This window comes from Pogoniulus pusillus, chromosome 25, assembly GCF_015220805.1.
Source record: "Pogoniulus pusillus isolate bPogPus1 chromosome 25, bPogPus1.pri, whole genome shotgun sequence".
NCBI lineage: Eukaryota > Metazoa > Chordata > Aves > Piciformes > Lybiidae > Pogoniulus > Pogoniulus pusillus.
This window is the reverse complement of record NC_087288.1, coordinates 2,709,258-2,729,833: the sequence shown is the minus strand read 5'-3', so window position 1 is coordinate 2,729,833 and position 20,576 is coordinate 2,709,258. Positions and strand designations below refer to the sequence as shown.

Below are 20,576 nucleotides of genomic sequence, written 5' to 3'. Positions count from 1 at the left end.
TAACTGGTTTCCAAGCATCACAGAATGGTTTAGGTTAGAAGGGACCTCAAAGCTCAGCCAGTTCCAACCCTCTGCCATAGGCAGGGACACCTCCCACTAGAACAGGTCACTCAAGGCCTCATCCAATCTGGCCTTGAACACCTCCAGGGAGGTTGTGGAGCACAGAAGCACAGAATGGGATCTTTGATCCCATTCTGTGCTTCTGTGCTCCACAACCTCCCTGGGCAACCTGTGCCAGTGTCTCACCACCCTCACTGCAAACAACTTCTTCCCAACATCCAGTCTCAATCCCCCCTCTGCCAGGTCAAACCCATTCCTCCTCATCCTGGCATCACAAGACCTTGTCAATAGTCCCTCCCCAGCTTTTTTGGAGCCCCCTTCAGATCCTGGAAGGCCACTCCAAGGTCTCCTGGAAGCCTTCTCTTCTCCAGGCTGCAGAGCCCCAACTCTCTCAGCCTGTCCTCACAGCAGAGCTGCTGCAGCCCTCTGAGCATCTCGGTGGCCTCCTCTGGACCGGCTCAAACAGTTCCATGTCCTCCTTGTGTTGGGAGCATTAACTCATTTCACTGAGTTAATTTCATAGACACATAGAATTGTTAAGGTTGTAAAAGACCTCTAAGATCATCAGCTTCCACCTGCCAACCCAACACCACCATGCCCACTTAACCATGTCCCAGAGTGCCACTTCTACACACCTCCAGGGATGGTGACTCCACCACTGACCTGGGCAGCCTCTTTCAGTAAGATCTACAGGCAATAAGCACAAAACAGGGAATGGAGGAGGAAATCTCAGAGGCTAAATGGAATAGTGGAAGGAGATGACTTCCAGAGAAGGGCGAGAAGGCTGGGGAGGGGCCTGGAACACAGACCCTAGGAGGAGAGGCTGAGGGAGCTGGGGGTGTGCAGCCTGCAGAAGAGGAGGCTCAGGGCAGAGCTCATTGCTGTCTACAACTACCTGAAGGGAGGCTGTAGCCAGGTGGGGTTGGGCTCTGCTGCCAGGCAACCAGCAACAGAACAAGGAGACACAGCCCCAAGTTGTGGCAGGGGAGGTCTAGGCTGGATGTTGTTAGGAAGTTATTGGCAGAGAGAGTGATTGGCATTGGAATGGGCTGCCCAGGGAGGTGGTGGAGTCACTGTCCCTGGAGGTCTTCAAGAAAAGCCTGGATGAGGCACTCAGTGCCATGGTCTGGTTGACTGGACAGGGCTGGGTACTAGGTTGGACTGGATGATCTTGGAGGTCTCTTCCAACCTGCTTGATTCTATGACTCTATGACTAACCAAGAAAATACATAAAGTATCTTTAAAAAGATAAGCTGAAATGAAGATAAAGCAAAGAACAGAGAAACTGAAGTGAAGACAAAGCAGAGCAGAAACACAGATGAAGACCAAGCAAAGAAAAGCTCCTCTGAGGTCTGAGCCACAGCTAAAACTATTTCCCTCCAACTCTTCATTCCTAAACCAACCTGTGCTGCCTGTTAAAAACATCAGTGTGATGTTCTTGTACTAAAACTCTAGGAGTTGCACTCCCTTTTCAATCAACTGCAATAATTAAATGAAAATCCAGGGAGAATGATCTTTTTCAGTCATTAAGGAGAGCTGCTGCTCAGGTGACAGTTTCCCTGAAGAAGGAAGCCTAATTAGATAATTAACAATGCACAAGCAATGCTCCCCAGAACATTTTGCATGTACAGATGTTCTGAAGGGATTAAAGACTCCCTCTCTGACAGAAACACAAAGCAGTTTATAATGATGGATTTGGGGGAAAGCAAAAATCACTATCTTTAGAAAATGAATAATGAGAACATTAATTACTCTGGCTTCATCTTGGGTTTTGGCATAAATGACCTCAGAACTAGAAGTTTCCATCTGTACTATAGTGTTTGGGGGTAGATTATCTATTTGAAGCATCTCAGCTAATCTGTTTTAATACATCTTGCTTCCATGACAGTAATTTGGAGGCTGTTGCCCTCTATTTCCCCTGAAGCCTGTGTGCCAGGGGCTACCAGTGCAGACAGAAGAGGGGAGGAAGCTGACTCTGGCTCAGACCATCAGCAAAACTCCTTCATTTCTTTTCTTCAGCACCCATCCCCCTTTCCTCCTGACCTCTCTTGATCTGTAATCCCTATGCTATTCCTATGTAATTCCTATGCAGGTCTCTAAAGACTTTGACCTTAGTGCCCAGGTGGGCAGCAGAGCCAATGGCATCCTGGGCTGGCTCAGGAGCAGTGTGGGCAGCAGGACAAGGGAGGTTCTTCTGCCCCTGTGCTCAGCACTGCTCAGGCAACACCTTGAGTGCTGTGTCCAGTTCTGGGCTCCTGAATTGAAGAGAGATGTTGAGGTGCTGGAAGGTGCCCAGAGAAGGGCAGCAAGGCTGGGGAGGGGCCTGGAGCACAGCCCTGTGAGGAGAGGCTGAGGGAGCTGGGGGTGTGCAGCCTGCAGCAGAGGAGGCTCAGGGCAGAGCTCATTGCTGTCTGCAGCTGCCTGCAGGGAGGCTGTAGCCAGGTGGGGTTGGGCTCTGCTGCCAGGCACCCTGCAACAGAACAAGGGGACACAGCCTCAGATCATGCCAGGGAAGGTCTAGGGTGGATGTGAGGAGGAAGTTGTTGTCAGAGAGAGTGATTGGCATTGGAATGGGCTGCCCAGGGAGGTGGTGGAGTCTGTGTGGCTGGAGGTGTTGAAGCCAAGGCTGGCTGGGGCACTTAGTGCCATGGTCTGGTTGATTGGCCAGGGCTGGGTGCTAGGTTGGGCTGGCTGAGCTTGGAGCTCTCTTCCAACCTGCTTCATTCCATGACTCTATGATTCTATGATTCTTTTCACAGCAACAATGAGGAGCGAGCGTGGAACAGTGAATGTGGGCAACTGAAACAGGAACATCTGAGCAGTGGATATTCATCTTTCCCAACATACTGCAAATTTCACTCCACTGCACTTAGTGGTTGAAATAGGCTAATTGCAGAGTTACTCCTCAAGGACTATCTGTTTGACACAGAAATGTTGATGTTTTTTCCAACCTGCCAAACATATTGTGGTAGTGGTTAACTGGGGAAATTCCTCTCCAGAAAACAGAGGTAATTTGGTGTGATTGGAACCTTCTGTGTAAAGATAACTACTGAAAAGCTGTTAAAAATAAACAATGAGGTGGAGCTACTTCATACATAAAGGCCACACTCTGAGTTTGCCCAACAGCCTTTCCCATTGCCTACAGCTTTGTGGGTAATGTGGCTGGCTAGAAATGTTCTGCAGTATGTAGAGCTGCCATGCAGACTTTGATCAGACTGACTCCCTCTGCAAGAAGAAATGATGTTTGATAGTCCCTAATTCTTCTCGTGTCTTACAACACTTCAAGCCAACCTTTTCAGAGTCCAGACATTGGTAGATTTGACTATTAAGCTACTCCTACTGGTGGGAGTTTTGTCACCAAGTTAAATGAAGGCAGGAATCAATCTATTGAAAAGAAAGCACTAAGCCAAGAATGGCTTATCAGGGGTGAAAGAGATATCTGGTTATTGGTAATTCAAATGAATTAAACTACTATCAAAGCACAGATATCATGACACACAGATATCATGACATACAAATACTCATTTCAGATCTAGCAATATATGCACAAGAACTGCAAGATAAAAGCAGGTAGGTGGGGAAAGAGGAGAGAGAAGGATAGAATGAGAAGGAGGAGAGAAAAAGGAGAGAGAAGGAAAGAAAATGGAGAGAGAAGGAGAGAAAAAGGAGAGAGAAGGAGGAGATAGGAGGAGGGAGGAGTGAGGAGGAGAGAAAAGAGAATGAAAAGGAGAAGAGGGAAGGAGGAGACAAAAAGGAGAGAGAATAGGGAGAGGAGTGAAAAGCAGAGAGAAGGAGGAGAGAGGAGGAGAGAAAAAGGAGAGTGGAGGAGAGAGAAGGAGGAGAGAAAAAGGAGAGAGAAGGAGGAGAGAAAAAGGAGAGAGAAGGAGGAGAGAAAAAGGAGAGAGAAGGAGGAGAGAAAAAGGAGAGAGGAGGAGAGAAAAAGGAGAGAGAAGGAGGAGAGAGGAAGAGGAGGGAAAAGGAGGAGAGAGGAGGAGGAGGGAGAAGGAGAGAATGAAAAGGAGAGAGAAGGAGGAGAGACAAATGAGAGTGGAGGAGAGAGAAGGAGGAGAGAAAAAGGAGAGAGGAGGAGGAGGAGGAGAGAGAAGAAGGAGGAGAGAAAAATGAGAAAGGAGGAGATAAAAAGGAGAATGGAGGAGAGAAAAAAGAGAGAGAAGGAGGAAGGGAGGAGAGAAAAGAGAATGAAAAGGAGGAGAGGGAAGGAGGAGAGGGAAGGAGGAGTAAAATGGAGAGACAATGAGGAGAGAAAAAGGAGAGAGAAGGAGGAGAGAGGAACAGGAGGGAGGATGAGAGAGGAAGAGGAGGGAGAAGGAGAGAGAAGTCGGAGGGAGAAGAAGGAGAGAGAACAAGGAGATAAGGAAGGGAGAAAACCAGAGGCTTTATGCTAGAAAATTCTTCAGGTAAAGAAGTTCAGCAGTATTTCTGTTGTAAAGCCTTCTGGTATGCAGGTCACACTGATGGTTGGCCAGCAAGGAGATGCTAGAGGGTGTTGAAGCTGCATTTGCCACGCAGACATTAGCCTGCTCACGGCAAGTGTGCCTTCGGTTTGAGACACACAACCACAAAACCATTGGTCAGCCTTAGGCCAGCAAGGGAAGGCAGCTCAGAGATGTGCATGACATTCTCCATAAATCCTTATGGCATGGCCATGGAATTTCAGTACCTTCTGGCTGTATTTTGACACTGAACCGAAGAGGAGGCTGTGAGAGGAGGGAAGCTGCTCTGAGCACTCACCTGATTCTGCCCCGAGGGCGTTCAGATTGCTCTGACATAAAACTTGTGCTGCTGAGGCGTGAGGCACTGCTGGTTCTGGAAATGGCTGACACATCACTGACATCACTATCTGATGATTTGGCAGAGACGTTATCACAACTTCTGTACTGATCTGTTTGTATGTTATACTAGAGATCAAGAAAAGACAGGGTGAGGAGGCTCAGCAAAACAGCAGGCGCACAGCGAGACAACAAACCACCCGAGTAAGGCAACGCTCTCTGAGAGCTAGCACAGCTGACACAACTGTCTGACATGCTGGTAAATAACCTCTTTAGGTCTAGTGAAGCAACCAAACATGGTATTTAGGGACTACATGAGACACTTGGAATAGATTACAGCTTTGGAAACAGGCTGCTGGCTCTTTGGCACATGGCGAGTGTAAGAAGGAAGCACTTAGGCAGTAGACAGACATGAATGCAAGTGATGTTTTAATACACAGTCACAGCCTGCACAGGCTGGAAGGGACCCCCAAAGATCATCTTGTCCAATCCCCATGCAGTCAGCAGGGACACCTCCAACTAGCTCAGGGCCACATTGTGTCTGATCTTGAATGTCTTCAGCGATGGGGCCTCAACCATATCCCTGGCAAGCCTGTCCCAGCATTTCACTGCTCTCATTGTACAGAAATTCCTCCTGATGTTCAGCCAGCAACAGAATGAGGGGACACAGCCTCAAGTTGTGGCAGGGGAAGTATAGGCTGGATGTTAGCAGGAATTTCTTCAGAGAGAGAGTGATTGGCATTGGAATTGGCTGCCCAAAGAGGTGGTGGAGTTGCCTTGCCTGGAGGTGTTGAAGCCAAGCCTGGCTGGGGCACTTAGTGCCATGGTCTGGTTGACTGGACAGGGCTGGGTGCTAGGTTGGGCTGGCTGAGCTTGGAGCTCTCTTCCAACCTGCCTGATTCTATGATTCTAAACTGCTCCAGTTTCAAACCATTGCCCTTCACCCCATCACTTCAAGCCCTTCTAAACAGTCCCTTCCTCAGCCTTCCTGTAGCTCCCCATTGGATACTGAAATGTAGCTATAAGGTCTCCCCAGAAACTTCTCTTCTCCAGGCTGAACAGTCCCAACCCTCTCAGCTTGCCTTTAGGGGAAAGATTTTTGGGATTTTTTTTTTGCTATAGACTATTTTTTTTCTTCCAATTTCCCAAATATTCAACAAAGATGCTCTGAGATATGTGTGCAGGGTTAGGAACAGGAGAACTGTCTGAGTCTGAACAAAATGTAATGCTACATGAAGCTGACCCTGGGGATTGATTTCAGTGCCTCCGTTCTACCTACCTCAAAATACCTCTCTGTAGCTTGGTGCTAGAGGATGAGTCAGGCAGAAAGAGAAGTCAGCAAAACCAGTTTTTTTCAGACAGATCAGCTCCCTGGGGTAATTGCTTTCATATGTTCACAGGTGTGAGAACTGGCAGAAGAATTATGAGGCACTTAGTGCCATGGTCTGGTTGATTGGCAAGGGCTGGGTGCTAGGTTGGCCTGGATGAGCTTGGAGGTCTCTTCCAACCTGCTTGATTCTATTCTATGATTCTAAGAACCAACAGAAGGAATATGTGGCCAGGGGTAAAAGTTATTTCCCTTTTGCTAACAGCAGCAGGTTTGATTAGTTAAAACCAGCTGCAACACCACAGCACCTCTGACATAGTGCTCTTGTTACTCACATCACCAGTACAGAAGAGGAGGCTTCAGTCCCAACAGTGTCCTCAATCTTTTGTCACACAGATGCTAGGATCAAATCATTGTCAGGTTTACAAAGCTAAAGCCCACTGTCACTAAAGGGTGAGGTAGCTTTGGCTGGGGAGCAACTAACCCTGCTTCCCAGGGCACAGTAAAGCTGTTAACACTGGGAAGAGCAGGCAGCTTTTGACACAGCACTCCAGAGAGCTCACTTCCCAGATCTGTGCCCTGCAGAACTGCAAGAGGTAGAAGTTTATTTATGAATTCTACACAAAGCTGTGACAGTCTCCAGCTCCACCAGGAGCTGGGCTGCAGGCTGTCAGCTGGCAAATGTTGTGCTTTAACTTCAAAAGCCTGGCAAACACAGGCTCAGGTTTCTGCAGATGAATGGATCAGACCTCCTGTTGTGAAGCCAGGTTTATCTTCTCTTGCTCTGGTACAAGGTGTCCAGAGAAAGGCCACAAGGATGAGCAGAGGGCTGGACCACCTCTGCTATGAGGCACTAAGTGCCCCAGCCAGGCTTGGCTTCAACACCTCCAGCCACACAGACTCCACCACCTCCCTGGGCAGCCCATTCCAATGCCAACCACTCTCTCTGACAACAACTTCCTAACAACATCCAGCCTAGACCTGCCCTGGCACAACTTGAGACTCTGTCCCCTTGTTCTATTGCTGCTTGCCTGGCAGCAGAGCCCAACCCCACCTGGCTACAGCCTCCTTTCAGTTAGTTGTAGACAGTAATGAGGTCTGCCCTGAGCCTCCTCTTCTCCAGTCATTGAGTTACTGCACAGTGTGAAGCATTTCTTCCTAAATGAGAATTTTTGTGCCATGGTTGAGCTTTTACTACCCCTTTATACAGGGCTGTGACTCACCAGACACTGAAAACCCTTCCTTGCCTTCACAGAAACAGAGCACAGAGAGAGCTGATGGTGAAAATGCTACAGCTGTTAGATTTTACTACTACTTCCAGATTTAGCTCTTCTTGTAGCTGCTGCTTCTACTGAACTCACTGTCCTCTGGAGGAGGCACACAACTTCTCCTACTAATTTCCTACATAGTTCTCTTTCAGTGCAATCCAATAATCACTCAGCTAAGAGATGAACAAAATGAAAGCAATTCTGAAGTCAAACTACTTTTAACCTTCAAATGCAGTCAAAAGTACTCTGCTCTTGTCAGACCCCACCTGGAGTACTGTGTGCAGGTCTGGAGCCCCCAAGACAAGAAGGATGTGGAATTGTTGGAGCCAGTCTAGAGGAGGCCATAAGGATGCTCAGAGGGCTGCAGCAGCTCTGCTCTGAGGACAGGCTGAGAGAGTTGGGGCTCTGCAGCCTGGAGAAGAGAAGGCTTCCAGGAGACCTTGGAGTGGCCTTCCACTATCTGAAGGGGACCTACAGGAAGGCTGGGGAGGGACTATTGACAAGGTCTGGTAATGACATTATTGTAACACCAGTATAGAAGCATACATTACCAGCTGAGTCAGAACTGTGGCCCTTTTCCTGCTGTGTGTGGGCAGCCCCCTGCATCTGTGCTCATTACAGGTTTGGGACCTAAATGCATTAGATGTGTGCTGGGAGGAAAATGAGCCTGCAAAAGTGGTTTTAATGGAAGGGAGTAGAGATTGCTCTTGGTTGTGAAGGAAGAAAAGCCTCTGAAAAGCCTCTTTACAAGTGAGGGTGGTGAGACACTGGCACAGGTTGGCCAGGGAGGTTGTGGAGCACAGAAGCACAGAATGGGATCAAAGATCACGTTCTGTGCTTCTGTGCTCCACAACCTCCCTGGAGGTGTTCAAGGCCAGGTTGGATGAGGCCTTGAGTGACCTGTTCTAGTGGGAGGTGTCCCTGCCTATGGCAGAGGGTTGGAACTGGCTGAGCTTTGAGGTCCCTTCCAACCTAACCCATTCTATGACTCTGTGATTCTGTGAACACAATGCAGTGAGCACTAAAAGAACAAAATTTGACTGTTGCCATACACCTCAACCTCTCAGAGAGAAGAAAAACATCCTGAGCTAAGATCCAGTTCTTTGGTATCTGCCTCTGTGCTGGTTTGAGGCTAATTGGAACATTTTAATGAGAGAAATTAGATCATTCTCTGTGAAAAGAAAAGAGTGGTGATGGCTGTGGGCTCCCAGCTGGGCTCAGAAGTAACATGATGCCACCTTGCCCACCCAGAAAACTACTGCTCCTCATAACTCTGCCTGGATCTGCAATGCATTTCCCTCTCATATTTACCTATTTCATCATTTAGAAGCATCAAAACAAAGTGACTTTTCAGTGCCATCACTCCTCTGCCCAATCTCTTACAGGGGGGGTCAAGCTTATGCAACATTTCAATTGCAATTCATCACCTTAGGAGAGCTGCTGAACTTTGCAGCAACTTCAAAAGCAATTACCCCAGGAGCAGCTCTGGTGTTTGAAACATTAGGAGCCAGCTCAGCTCCAAATGCCCAAACTATCTGCACTGCTTTTGTTTTTCAATGTAACTCTCTGAAATATAAACAGCTGAAATGTAGTTCTTCCATTCACTTTACCACCTGTGGAGCTGCTGCTGCTGCTGCTTCTGTGCCAGCAAAAGGAGACAAATAAAAGAGGGATGATGAACTGCAGATGTGGCAGCATCAATGGAGAAGAGCAGAGATGTGAGGCAAAGGAGTGTGCTTCATGACTGCTTCTACAGTTCCTCAGTGACTTACAGTGGTAGCAATTTTACTGATCAGAAGGCACACTTTGGAGGTCTTCTAAGAGTTCATTATAACTATATTATCCTCCAGATTTGTATTTCTAGGCTTGCTTCCCAGGAACAGGGAGAATACAACAGATCAGAGCTCTGAAAATTGAAGGAGTGTGCCACAAGAATGGTGGCTAAGCTCTGGAAATCTGTGCCTCCTTAAGTGACTACAGTGAGGGAATTAAATGAGGTAATTTCAGTGAGGAAAGAGCAAACCAGAGCAGAAACAATAAGGGCTGGATTCAATCAGGGATATCTGCCAGTCTTGAGATCACAGCTACCTTTTGGGGCTTTCTGCTTACTCTGAAAACTGAAAAAGGAAAAGAGCTTTGTCTGGAAACCCTGAATTGTGCACCAAGCACACCTTGAGTTTTCTAACTGCCCACACAGGGTTCCTCCAAGTGCTGCCAGGGTTCATAGCCCAGCAGCTGCCACCTTGGTGTCTCCAAGCCTTATCTCTGACTCCTATTAGCATCTGGCTCTGCAGCTTAGGAGGGGCTCACAAAGCCCAGAAACACTGATTCTGGTTGGGACTGGCTGATCTTTGTGGTCCCTTCCAACCCTGACTGATTCTATGATTCTAGCTTGCAAGGCTGTGGGATAACATCCTGGCATTATCAAGAGGGCTGAAGAAAAGCCTCTCCATGTAACTTCTTTAGTGTAATTTCATGTGAACATAATGATCAGAGGACATCTTTACCCTGCCAAGTGCTCAGCCTGTATTTGAAGAAAGGAAATGCTCTCTGTGACATGGTTAGGATGCAAAAAATCCTATACAATCATGAGAACAGCTTCATGGGATTAGATCTGATTTTGTCCAGCTCTCTGCATGCCAGACAAGAGCAAGGGCATAGAGAAGAACAAAAAATTAGGGGTAACATGCCATGATACTTCACAGAATGCATCAGGTTGGAAGAGACTCTCAAAGGTCATCTTGTGCAATCCCCCTTCAGTCAGCAGAGTCATGCCCAATTAGATCAGGCTGCTCAGGGCCCTGTCAAGTCTGACCTTGAATGTCACCAAGGCTGGGATCTCCATCACAGCTCTGGGCAATCTGTGCCAACATTTCACTACCCTCATTGTGAACAACTTCTTCATGTCCCAGTTTATGCCCAGTGTCTAAACTTCCTCCCCAGACCCAAACTTCTTCCTCCCCAGGTCCAAACGTTTTCCTTAGTGTCCAAACTTCCTCTCCCCATGTCCAAACTTCCTCCCCATATCCAAATTTCCTCTCCCTAGTGTCCAAACTTCCTCCCCCCATGTCCAAACTTCCTCCTAATGTTCAAACTTCCTCCTAATGTCCAAAGTTACTTCCCAGGTCCAAATTTCCTCTCCAGGTCCAAATGTCCTCCCCAGGTCCAAACTTCCTCCTAAAGTCCAAAGTTTCTCCCCAGGTCCAAACTTCCTCCCCACATCCAAATTTCCTCTCCCCAGTGTCCAAACTTCCTCCTAATGTCCAAAGTTTCTCCCCAGGTCCAAATGTCCTCCCCAGTCCTAAACTTCCTCCTAATGTCCAAAGTTTCTCTCCACATCCAAATTTCCTCTCCCCAGTGTCCAAACTTCCTCCTAATGTCCAAACTTCCTCCTAAAGTCCAAAGTTTCTCCCCAGGTCCAAATGTCCTCCCCTTGTCCAAATGTCCTTCCCAGGTCCAAACTTCCTCCTCATGTCCAAATGTCCTCCCCACATCCAAACATCCTCCCCATGTCCTATCTTCCCTACCTTGGTGATACTGTGATACCTCCCTTTGCCAGCCTCCACGGATTGGCAGGCCAGGGGCTTCCTAAGCTAGAGGTGCCATTGCATTGATCAACAGCTGTGGAATGCTCTTTCTCTCCTGAACTAGTCCTGAGGTGTTGCTCTTTACTTGCAGGTCGATTTTAGGCAGAGGTCAAAGGCTGAACCTGATGCGTGCCAGCTGCGGGTGAAAGCGACGTTAGGAAGCTAGAACTCAGAGACATTTCTGCTGGGCTTTACAACACAGCCTGCTCGAGGGTTAGATCATATTTATATAGCAAGAGGTTTATGCCAAAGCATCATTCCAACACTACTGACTTTACCTTGGTATATTGCTCACGCTCATGTTCTTGGCTAGAGCCAGACCCTGACGTCTGATTATAACGGTGCATTTTCATTTTCATCTGTCTCGTTCGCTCCTCCACTACTAAGCTTGCTGCAAAAACACACAATGAGAATGAATTAAAAAGAGTGGAATTTTTTTGGAGGGGAGAGAGAAAAAAAAAACAAAACCAAACCAAAAACCCAACAACAACAGCAACAACAAAAAACAACCAACAAAACCCAAACGGTTTAGCAACAGTTTTAGCTTATTTCCATCTCAACGAAACAAAGAGTTATACAAACAGGTGGAACAAGCAGGGTGTGGACACAGAACAAAAGGAGAGCTGCTGTCAGGGAACCAATCACTTCCATTGCAAGTGTCTTTACCTGGATGTGAGCAGACATCTCAATTGCCTATACATAACCAAGCTGGTGCAACAGATATGAAAAGGAGTGAAAGAATTTAGGTGGCAGAGGCTCAGTTGTAAACCTGCTAAACCCTCTGGATGCAGGGGACACAAAAGTGTCACCATCTAATGGTGTATTTGCTTCAGTGTAGAAAGCATTACAGGGAAGAAGTCTGAGAGTGAATACATTAAACAGGGATTAAAATGTAGTTTGCAGTAATTGACTCCTGCTGTAGCCTTAAAATGTAACTGCTAAACAGTATTTGTGAGACAGAATTTCTCCATTCCCTTAGGATCATAGAATCAACCAGGTTGGAAGAGACCTCCAAGATCAGCTTAAAGATGTAACTGCTTACCATAGCTAAAGGTCAGTTGTGAGAAAGAAGTTCTCCATTCAACCAATATAGTAAAAGCATAAATTAAAGAAGCAATATTCTGGTAGTGATTTGCCTTTCAAAGCACTACTTTTTGCTCCCTTATGTCATAGAATCAGTCAGAGTTGGAAGAGACCACGAGGAGCATCCAGTTCCAACCCCTCCGCCATGGGCAGGGATGCTTCACACTAGATCAGGCTGTCCAGAGCTTTATCCAGCCTGGCCTTAAACACCTCCAGGGATGAGGCTTCCACCAGCTCCCTGTCCACTTCTATTTCAAAGAAATGATTTGTTATTGTGTTTTTAACTCCCCTGTGGCAATGTTTATGCATATAGGAAAAAAGAACTCTAACCTTAAACCTGTTGTGGTGCTAGAAAGGGCATCTTAGAATCATAGAATGGTCTGGGTTGGAAGGCACCACCAAAGGTCCCTTCCAACCCAGCTACAAATTCTGACATCTACTTGGTAAATACTAGGAGGAGATTGTGAATACTTCTTGTGGTGTTAGAAAGGGCATCTTAGAATCATACAATGGTCTGGGTTGGAAGGGACATCCAAAGGTGTCCTCCAACCCAGCTACAAATTCTGACATCTACTTGGTAAATACTAGGAGGAGAATGTGAATAAATCATAGAATAGTTTGGGTTGGAAGGAACCTTAAAGATCATCAAGTTCCAGCTCCCCTGCCATGGGCAGCAAATGTACTTAGTAATTATGAATATTATAGGACTGTAGAAAGGTTTGGGTTGGAAGGAACCTCCAAAGCTCATCCAGTCCAAGCCCCATGCAGTCAGCAGGGACATCCTCAGCTAGATCAGGTTGCCCAGAGTCCTGTGGAGGCTCACATTGAATATCTCCAGGGATGAGGTCCCAACCACCTTCCTTGGGCAACCTGTCCAACCTTCTTCAATTTAACTGTTATTAACAGCAATTAATATTGGCTATGATTGCCACAGGAAGATAACCTTGCACTTAAAAGGCAAAGAGTGGTGTGAAACCCCCTGGGCTAAGGCTTCCTTAAAACAAATTAACCCTTTTAAGAGGCAACTGCATATTCTGCCACTCTTCATGGCAGAATAACAAATGCAAAGGAACAGTAATAAAAGCAACACCTGGAAACCCATCACTTGCTAACAGCTCTAGAACTAGCTCCCAGACAGCCATCAGTAACCACTCCAAACCCTAGGGGTGCTCACCCCCTTCGTTGTGCTTTGACAGATCACAACATCTCTTAGCTGGAGGTTTGGTTTTGTGTGTGTGGCTGGGGGGTGTCACAAATTCAAGACTGGCATTTCACTTGCAAAACCTCAGCTAAATCTTCTGCTTTGAGGTCAGCCATGGATTTATGAGACTCTCTCCAAGTCATAAAACCCAAGATCTGTGTAAGCAGCCCTTCCCCAGGCTAGTGACAGGAGAGGAGACATCAACTTAAAAGCTGCATGGAAGCAAATTTCCAGCACAGAGAATTTCAAACCACTGGGAAATATTTGTCCTGTTCTTTAAGGCTCATTTATGTGAATTAAGAGGTACCAAAGTTCTCCTGTGGGGGGTTTATGCTGTTATTAACTGTGGGATTCTTTATAGATCTATTCTTTGCAGATCTATTCTTTGATTGCTTTTTGGTGGGTTTTTTTGGCCTGTGCTTTGCAAGCACAAAGGCACAAAAATGAACTCAAGCCACACATTTGCTCAGGGTTGGATATTTCACACTGTGCTACTGCACAAATCATAGAATCACAGAATGGATTGGGTTGGAAGGGACCTCCAAAGGGCATCTAGCCCAACTTCCCTACTGCCAACAGGGGCATCTTTCACTAGACTGGGCATATACCACCCATCATGTGCTTGTGGGATGTCTGTGCATTGGTGGGGTGTGGGGAAAAAATATACAAAGATCACTATGAAAAGAAGGTTGCAGCACTACAGACTGGGGACAGAGTGGCTGAGAGCAGCCAGGGAGAGAGGGACCTGGGGGTGCTGGGAGAGAGGAGCTGATCCAGGTGGCCAGGAGAGTCAATGGCGTCCTGGGCTGGCTCAGGAGCAGTGTGGGCAGCAGGACAAGGGAGGTTCTTCTGCCCCTGTGCTCAGCACTGCTCAGGCCACCCCTGCAGTGCTGTGTCCAGTTCTGAGCCCTGCAGTTCATGAGAAATGCTGAGGTGCTGGAAGTTGTCCACAGGAGGGTGACAAAGCTGGGGAGGGGCCTGGAGCAGAGCCCTGTGAGGAGAGGCTGAGGGAGCTGGGGGTGTGCAGCCTGCAGCAGAGGAGGCTCAGGGCAGAGCTCATTGCTGTCTGCAGCTGCCTGCAGGGAGGCTGTAGCCAGGTGGGGTTGGGCTCTGCTGCCAGGCAAGCAGCAACAGAAAAAGGGGACACAGTTTCAAGTTGTGCCAAGGGAGGTCTAGGCTGGATGTTGTTAGGAAGTTGTTGTCAGAGAGAGTGATTGGCATTGGAATGGGCTGCCCAGGGAGGTGGTGGAGTCTGTGTGGCTGGAGGTGTTGAAGCCAAGCCTGGCTGGGGCACTTAGTGCCATGGTCTGGTTGCTTGGCCAGGGCTGGGTGCTAGGTTGGACTGGCTGAGCTTGGAGGTCTCTTCCAAGCTGCTTGATTCTATGATTCTATGATTCATGCCCCTCCTTCCACACTCCTTGTTTTAAACCAGGAAAATTCAGCACAGGAAAATTCAGCACAGAAAACAACATCAGAACTCCACTCCAGCTAAGAATTAAAGGCAGGAACTAAAGTTATGGTCTCAGTCCTCAATCCCCCGCACGCAGAGGCTCCGATCTAGGGAAAATTCTGCACAGGCACAATGGCATTTGTGGGCCCAGAGATGATTCCAGGTGACTAATTATGTGTACCTTTAATTGCAATGAGTGCAGTTCCACCACCAGCACAGCTCCATGGACGTTGCATGGAGGTATCCCAGGGGCAAAATTGAGGCGCTTCAGGTGCAGTTTGAAAAGGTGGCCTCTTAAGGACAGATACCAAAGGATTAAGATACATCAGTTGGTGCCTGAAGTATGATAACCTCAGGTGTCTTAATCCTGTCATACATGCATGAAATAGACTGAGGGTATCAACTCAGAGGGAGAATTGAGACCCCTCTAAAAGTTCAGCCCTGTGCATGTATCGTGCATGGATCACAGGTACTCTAAACAAGAACCCTTTCATCGTGGGGCTTTTAGAGCTTCAGCCTGTCAACTGCACACAAAACTAAGCAATTTCTGTCACAGAATGCTACACTGTCCCATTTACAATGCCTGAGAAAGGCTGTTCTGTAGGAGATGCTGCTTTGGTGACTCTGCAGTCAAGGAGGGCTCAATATTCACCCCTAGGGCTGTAACTCTCGGTTTTTAATGCCATGTTTAAACCCCTAACCTTAACAACATACTTATATCCTGCTTTCCTTTTTAGATATCATCATCTAAAATGAGGACTGTCCAACAGATCTAAATCCCCTAATGGAGCAATGTGGGGTCATGCTTGGAGTAAAATGTAATTCAGCAGGAGATGGTGATGGACTTCTCAGCAAGCAACTGTGTGAAACGTTAAACCCGCTCTGAAGAACCCCACCTGAGTTCTCTCTGTGAACATCTGAGCACATGTTAGAGCTAGTTCACCTCTAGGATGGAAATCAACTCTGGGATGGAAATTGTCATCTGCCTGCTACAGTCTTTGGATGTTAATCACAAGAAGCAGGAAAAAGCAGAAGCTCTAGAACAGGAGGGAAAAGCACATCAGGAGAAGCTGTAACAACCATAAGCGACAGCACCATACGGCCACATTGCTTTCTTGGAACACAGCTGCTTACCACAGGGAATGAAATCTTGACATCAACAACACCTGAAGAGCTTAAGCTGCCTCTTAGGAAAATAAGGATCAACTTTTCTTTTCGGACACCAATGTTTAGAGTGGGGTTTGCTGGAGATCCTGAGAGGTAGAACTAGGCAGTAATTGACAGAATGGAGCAAGGCAGACCCAGGAATTTTACATTTCAGTGTGGTCCTAGAACTCAGAATGTGGACATTTGCCATAAGCGTCTCTAATTAGTGGTGCAGCCACCACGAGTAGCAGTTGTGATGATCTGTTAGTCTCTCTGGTGGCAGAAGTCATGTTCCAAAGAGCTGTAATTGTAATCTCTTTGTCAAGGGCTGCTGATTCAGGTGTGACATCAATCACAGGATCATTTAGGTTGAAAAAGACCTTCAAGATCATGGAGTCCAAGCATTATCCCTACTCCACCAAGCCCAGCAGAAGCAACTGTAAGAAGAGAACTCATTAAGCATCCTGTGCCAATGAGAGGTGTAGGCTTAGAGCTAAAGCTATTCCTGCTGCTAAAGCTGGTGAAGGTTGTGCAACAGTGATGTACACAGCGACTAAGCCATGCAGGAGAGAAAGGACACACGGACAGATGGAATCAAAATGTTGCACTTCAATTCCACTACAACACTTATAGCCCAGTCTGACATCCCAGGTGTGCTGAGCCTGCCTGGGATGGAGGCAGTTCTCTTCACAGCAGCCTGTTTGGTGCTGAGTTTGGGATCTGTGACTAAACGATGCTGATGACACAGAGGTGCTTTAGCAGCTGCTGAGCTGCTGCTTGCACAGCACCAAGCCCTCCTCTGTTTCTCACCAAGCCTTTGCCTTCCCAGCAAGTAGGCTGGAGACTGGGAGGGCAAATAGCTGGGACAGCTGACTACCCACTGAGCAAAGGGTTGTTCCATACCACAGAGCATCATCCTCAGCAGTGTTTCCAAGGTAGATGGTGCTCAGAGAGGGGCTGGGTATTGGTCTGCTGCTGGGAGGTAGTGAGTGCCTGCCTTTGTATCCCTTGGGTGATGTTCATGGAGATTTCCTTCTCCTTCAGTTATCTTTTTCTCTCTGCACTTATTCAGCTGTATTTATCTTGGCTCCTTATTGCTCTTCCAATTATCTCATCCTGCTGGGAAGGGTGGAGTAACTGAATAAGGGATTAGCTGCTGGCCTGGGTCATGTCACCACACCAAGCTACCAGTGTAGTTCTGAATGGTCTTATGTCAACCAAAGAAAAGTTCCCTCAGCTACCACTTCATTTATTATTCAGGTCACTGCTAAGCCCCAGCTGGTTTCCACTGAGGATGAGATTCAAAGGAAGGAGGCATAGTCTACAGAGATTAAGACCATCTCCCATCCCCTAGCAGGTCATCAGTTGGGTCTCCTCCTTACATGTCACTGAAGACAGAGCAGCTTGTGCTGTAATTCATAGCAGCCCAGCCCATGGTCTTGCAAAAAGCAGATTTAGGAGAGAAAGGAGATGTGTGGCTTGATTTGGGTCACAGGCTCACAGGATGTCAGGGGTTGGAAAAGACCCAAGGAGATCATCGAGTCCAACCCTCCTGCCACAGCAGGAACACCACAGTCTAGCTCAGTGCACACAGGAACACATCCAGACAGGGCTGGAAAGGCTCCAGAGAAGGAGACTCCACAACCTCTCTGGGCAGCCTGTGCCAGGGCTCTGGGACTCTTACAGTCAAGAAGTTCCCCCTTGTGTTGAGCTGGAACCTGCTGTGCTGCAGCTTCCATCCATTGCTGCTTGTCCTATCCCAGGGAGCAGTGAGCAGAGCCTGTCCCTCCGTCCTGACCCCCAGCCCTCAGAGATTTATAGACATTTATTAGATCTCCTCTCAGTCTTCTCTTCTGCAGACTAAGCAGCCCCAGGTCCCTCAGCCTCTCCTCATCAAGCAGTGCTCCAGTCCCCTACTCATCCTCGTAGCCCTCTGCTGGACTCTCTCCAGCAGATCCCTGCCCCTCTTAAACTGGGGAGCCCAAAACTGGACAGTACCCAAGATGAGGTCTCAGTAGGGCCGAGTAGAGGTGGAGGAGAACCTCCCTTGATCTGCTGGACACACTCCTCCTAATACACCCCAGGACTCCACTGGCCTCTTGGCCACCAGAGCACATTGCTGTGCCATGGATGTTCTCCACCAGCACTCCCAGGTCCCTCTCCACAGGGCTGCTCTCCAGCAGTCACCTCCCAGCCTGTACTGCTGCAGTTTGTTATTGCTCCCCAGGTGCAGCACTCTGCACTTGTCCTTGTTCAACCTTATTTTGTTCTGAGAGCTGTGCCCAGCTCTCCAGTCTGTAACTATTAACTGTCCTTAACTATTTACACATGGGAAGAACTCTGACAACAGAAGGCTCTTCAGTTTAGCAGACACAGGTACAGTAGTGCCCAGTAGCTACGAAATTAGGCAAAGTCAGCCAAGCAATAAACCAGACATGTTTAAAAAGCCAGGTGCTTAAGCACAGGGATGATTGCTTGTAGTCACAAAGCAAAAATCTCCTTCTAAAAGCCACTCCTGGATGGGCACAGTGCCTGAATGTCTGGTGACATTACTTGATCTCTGAAAATACTGGAACTGGTTGCCCAGGGAGGTGGTTGAGGCCCCACCGCTGGAGACACTCACAGTCAGACTTTACATGGCCCTGGGTAGCCTGATCTAGGTGGAGGTGTCCCTGCTGACTGCAGGGGGGTTGGACAAGATCACCTTTGAGGGTCCTTTCCAGCCCCAAGCTATCTGTGAATCTGAGAACCATCCTGGTTTTAGCAGGCTACAGCAAACCTGTGGAGGTTTTGGCACTGGCTATACCACCTGCTGCAACAGGGAAGCCTGCAGAAAGGACACAATTTGCTCTTGAGGTACTTTGAGATGGTTAAGATACGGAGGAGATGCAGGCAAAGAGCACAGTTTGGAAACCCTCTAAGTATTATCTGTGCTATTAAAGGTTGGAGTAAGCTGTGCAACGAGAAGATAATGGCACCAAGGTTGCTGTAACCCTTACCAGCTGAAATCACACAACCTTTAAGGGAAGGGGGAAAGGCTACAAGTGTACAAGGACAGGAAGATCTGCTTACACGAGGAAGCTACTGCAAACCAAGCTGGGGTGAAAAATGATCTCATAGAAACTTGGTTTACAGTTGTGCTGTTTCTCAGGCACAACGAGCAGGTGCTGGTAGGGAACCTGCACTTACCCCAGAGGCCACCAGAGAGCTGACCTGTCCTTTGCTCTCATTCTTCGCAGCAGGAGGAAAGGTTGATAAGGGCAAGCAGCTCCAGCTATAACACACCTAGAGGCATGTGCACTTAGCTTTCCTCCATGACAAAAGCCAAGAGCTTCACCTGCCTGTGCTGCTTAGATACTCTGTGGAAGGGAATCGATGGCAAAACAAAGACTCTGGGTTGAGGAACTGAGAAATGGAAGAGGAAGAAGCTAGCAGAGAGCTGACCTATTCTTCACTCTCAATCTTCACAGCAGGAGGAAAGGTGGATAAGGACAAACAGCTCCAGCTATAATGCACTTAGCTTTCCTCCAGGACAAAAGCCAAGAGCTTCACCTGCCTGTGCTGCTTAGATACTCTATGGAAGGGAATTGATGGGAAAACAAAGACTCTGGGTTGAGGAATTGAGAAATTGAAGAGGAAGAAGCTAGGCAGAACCAATGTCCAGAAGGGAAATAAAGCAGTGGTGAGATTTGGATGGGAGAATCCTCTAGTGTGGTGAGCAAAGGAAGGAAGGAGGAAGAGGAGCATTCCCTGGCTGTGTGTCACAGCAGAGAACTCACACTGCTGTTGCAGCACAATGAAGGACTGCAGAAATAACACAGAGGGGTCAAGGCTATTTCTGCTCAGCCCTTAGGATGAGCTTTGCATTATGCACACCTGTGGTCAATTCCATGGCTTCACAAACCCCGAGGAAATTTCACTATGAAATGTACAAAACCACATCAAACTGCTGAAATCATGAGCAGAGGAATGCTTGGAAATACAAGGTCAGCTAGACTGAAAAATCCATATGGTGCTAAGATACAGAACTTGCTGCTGCTTCTCTGCACAGATGACTTCAAAAGGTACTCATCTGCATGTTGCAGATAGCGAGGGAGAGGAGTCTGAAGCCTGCTCTGCAGCCCTGGTCCCTGCAACTGACTAGAATGTGCTGTGGCTCCTTAAACCCTTTATGCATGGGTTTCCTTCCCATGGGAGCTGATACTGCCCCACATCTCCTCCCAGACCAAAACTGAGGCATGGCCAAGACACATACTCAGGCTGCCAAGCTGAGAAGCGAATTGGGATCTCCCAGCAGATGCAGAGGCATAGTGGCTGCCTTGAGTTTAAGCACTCACTCCAGAAGGAAGCCAACAGAAACATCTGAACCAACTGATGCAACACTCAGTTCTACCTCAAAGGGTTTCAAACAGAAGCTTGCATTTAAAAGCAAACAAGAAAACACAACACAAGCTTTGAAAAGGGAAAGAAAAGTTAACTGCTGCTTTTGGTAGCAATCCAGGTTAACCTCTCTGTAACCTGCTTAAGGCTTCAGTGCAACCCTTTCCACTCATTAAATGGAACAGATTGCTTTTGGTAGCAGTCCAGGTTAACCTCTCTGTAACCTGCTTAAGGCTTCAGTGCAACCCTTCCCACTCATTAAATGGAACAGATTGCTTTTGGTA

At 47.6% G+C, this 20,576-nt stretch overlaps 1 protein-coding gene across 35 annotated transcripts in view; it reads right to left on the bottom strand.

The window, feature by feature from the left end:
* The window catches only part of RIMS1 (regulating synaptic membrane exocytosis 1), a 260,406-nt gene that overhangs the window by 41,133 nt on the left and 198,697 nt on the right, over nucleotides 1-20,576 (bottom strand). For 23 of the 35 annotated variants that reach the window (XM_064164201.1, XM_064164174.1, XM_064164169.1 and 20 more), the window contains 2 exons: nucleotides 11,311-11,423; nucleotides 4,813-4,979 (listed from right to left, as the gene is read on the bottom strand). The exons of 10 other annotated variants lie outside the window; for them this stretch is intronic. In XM_064164201.1, the coding sequence (XP_064020271.1) occupies nucleotides 4,813-4,979; nucleotides 11,311-11,423 (280 nt within the window). Of the gene's footprint in view, nucleotides 1-4,812; nucleotides 4,980-11,310; nucleotides 11,424-20,576 lie in introns of those variants that run through there. 2 more of the 35 variants (XM_064164198.1, XM_064164200.1) reach the window with 2 other exon arrangements.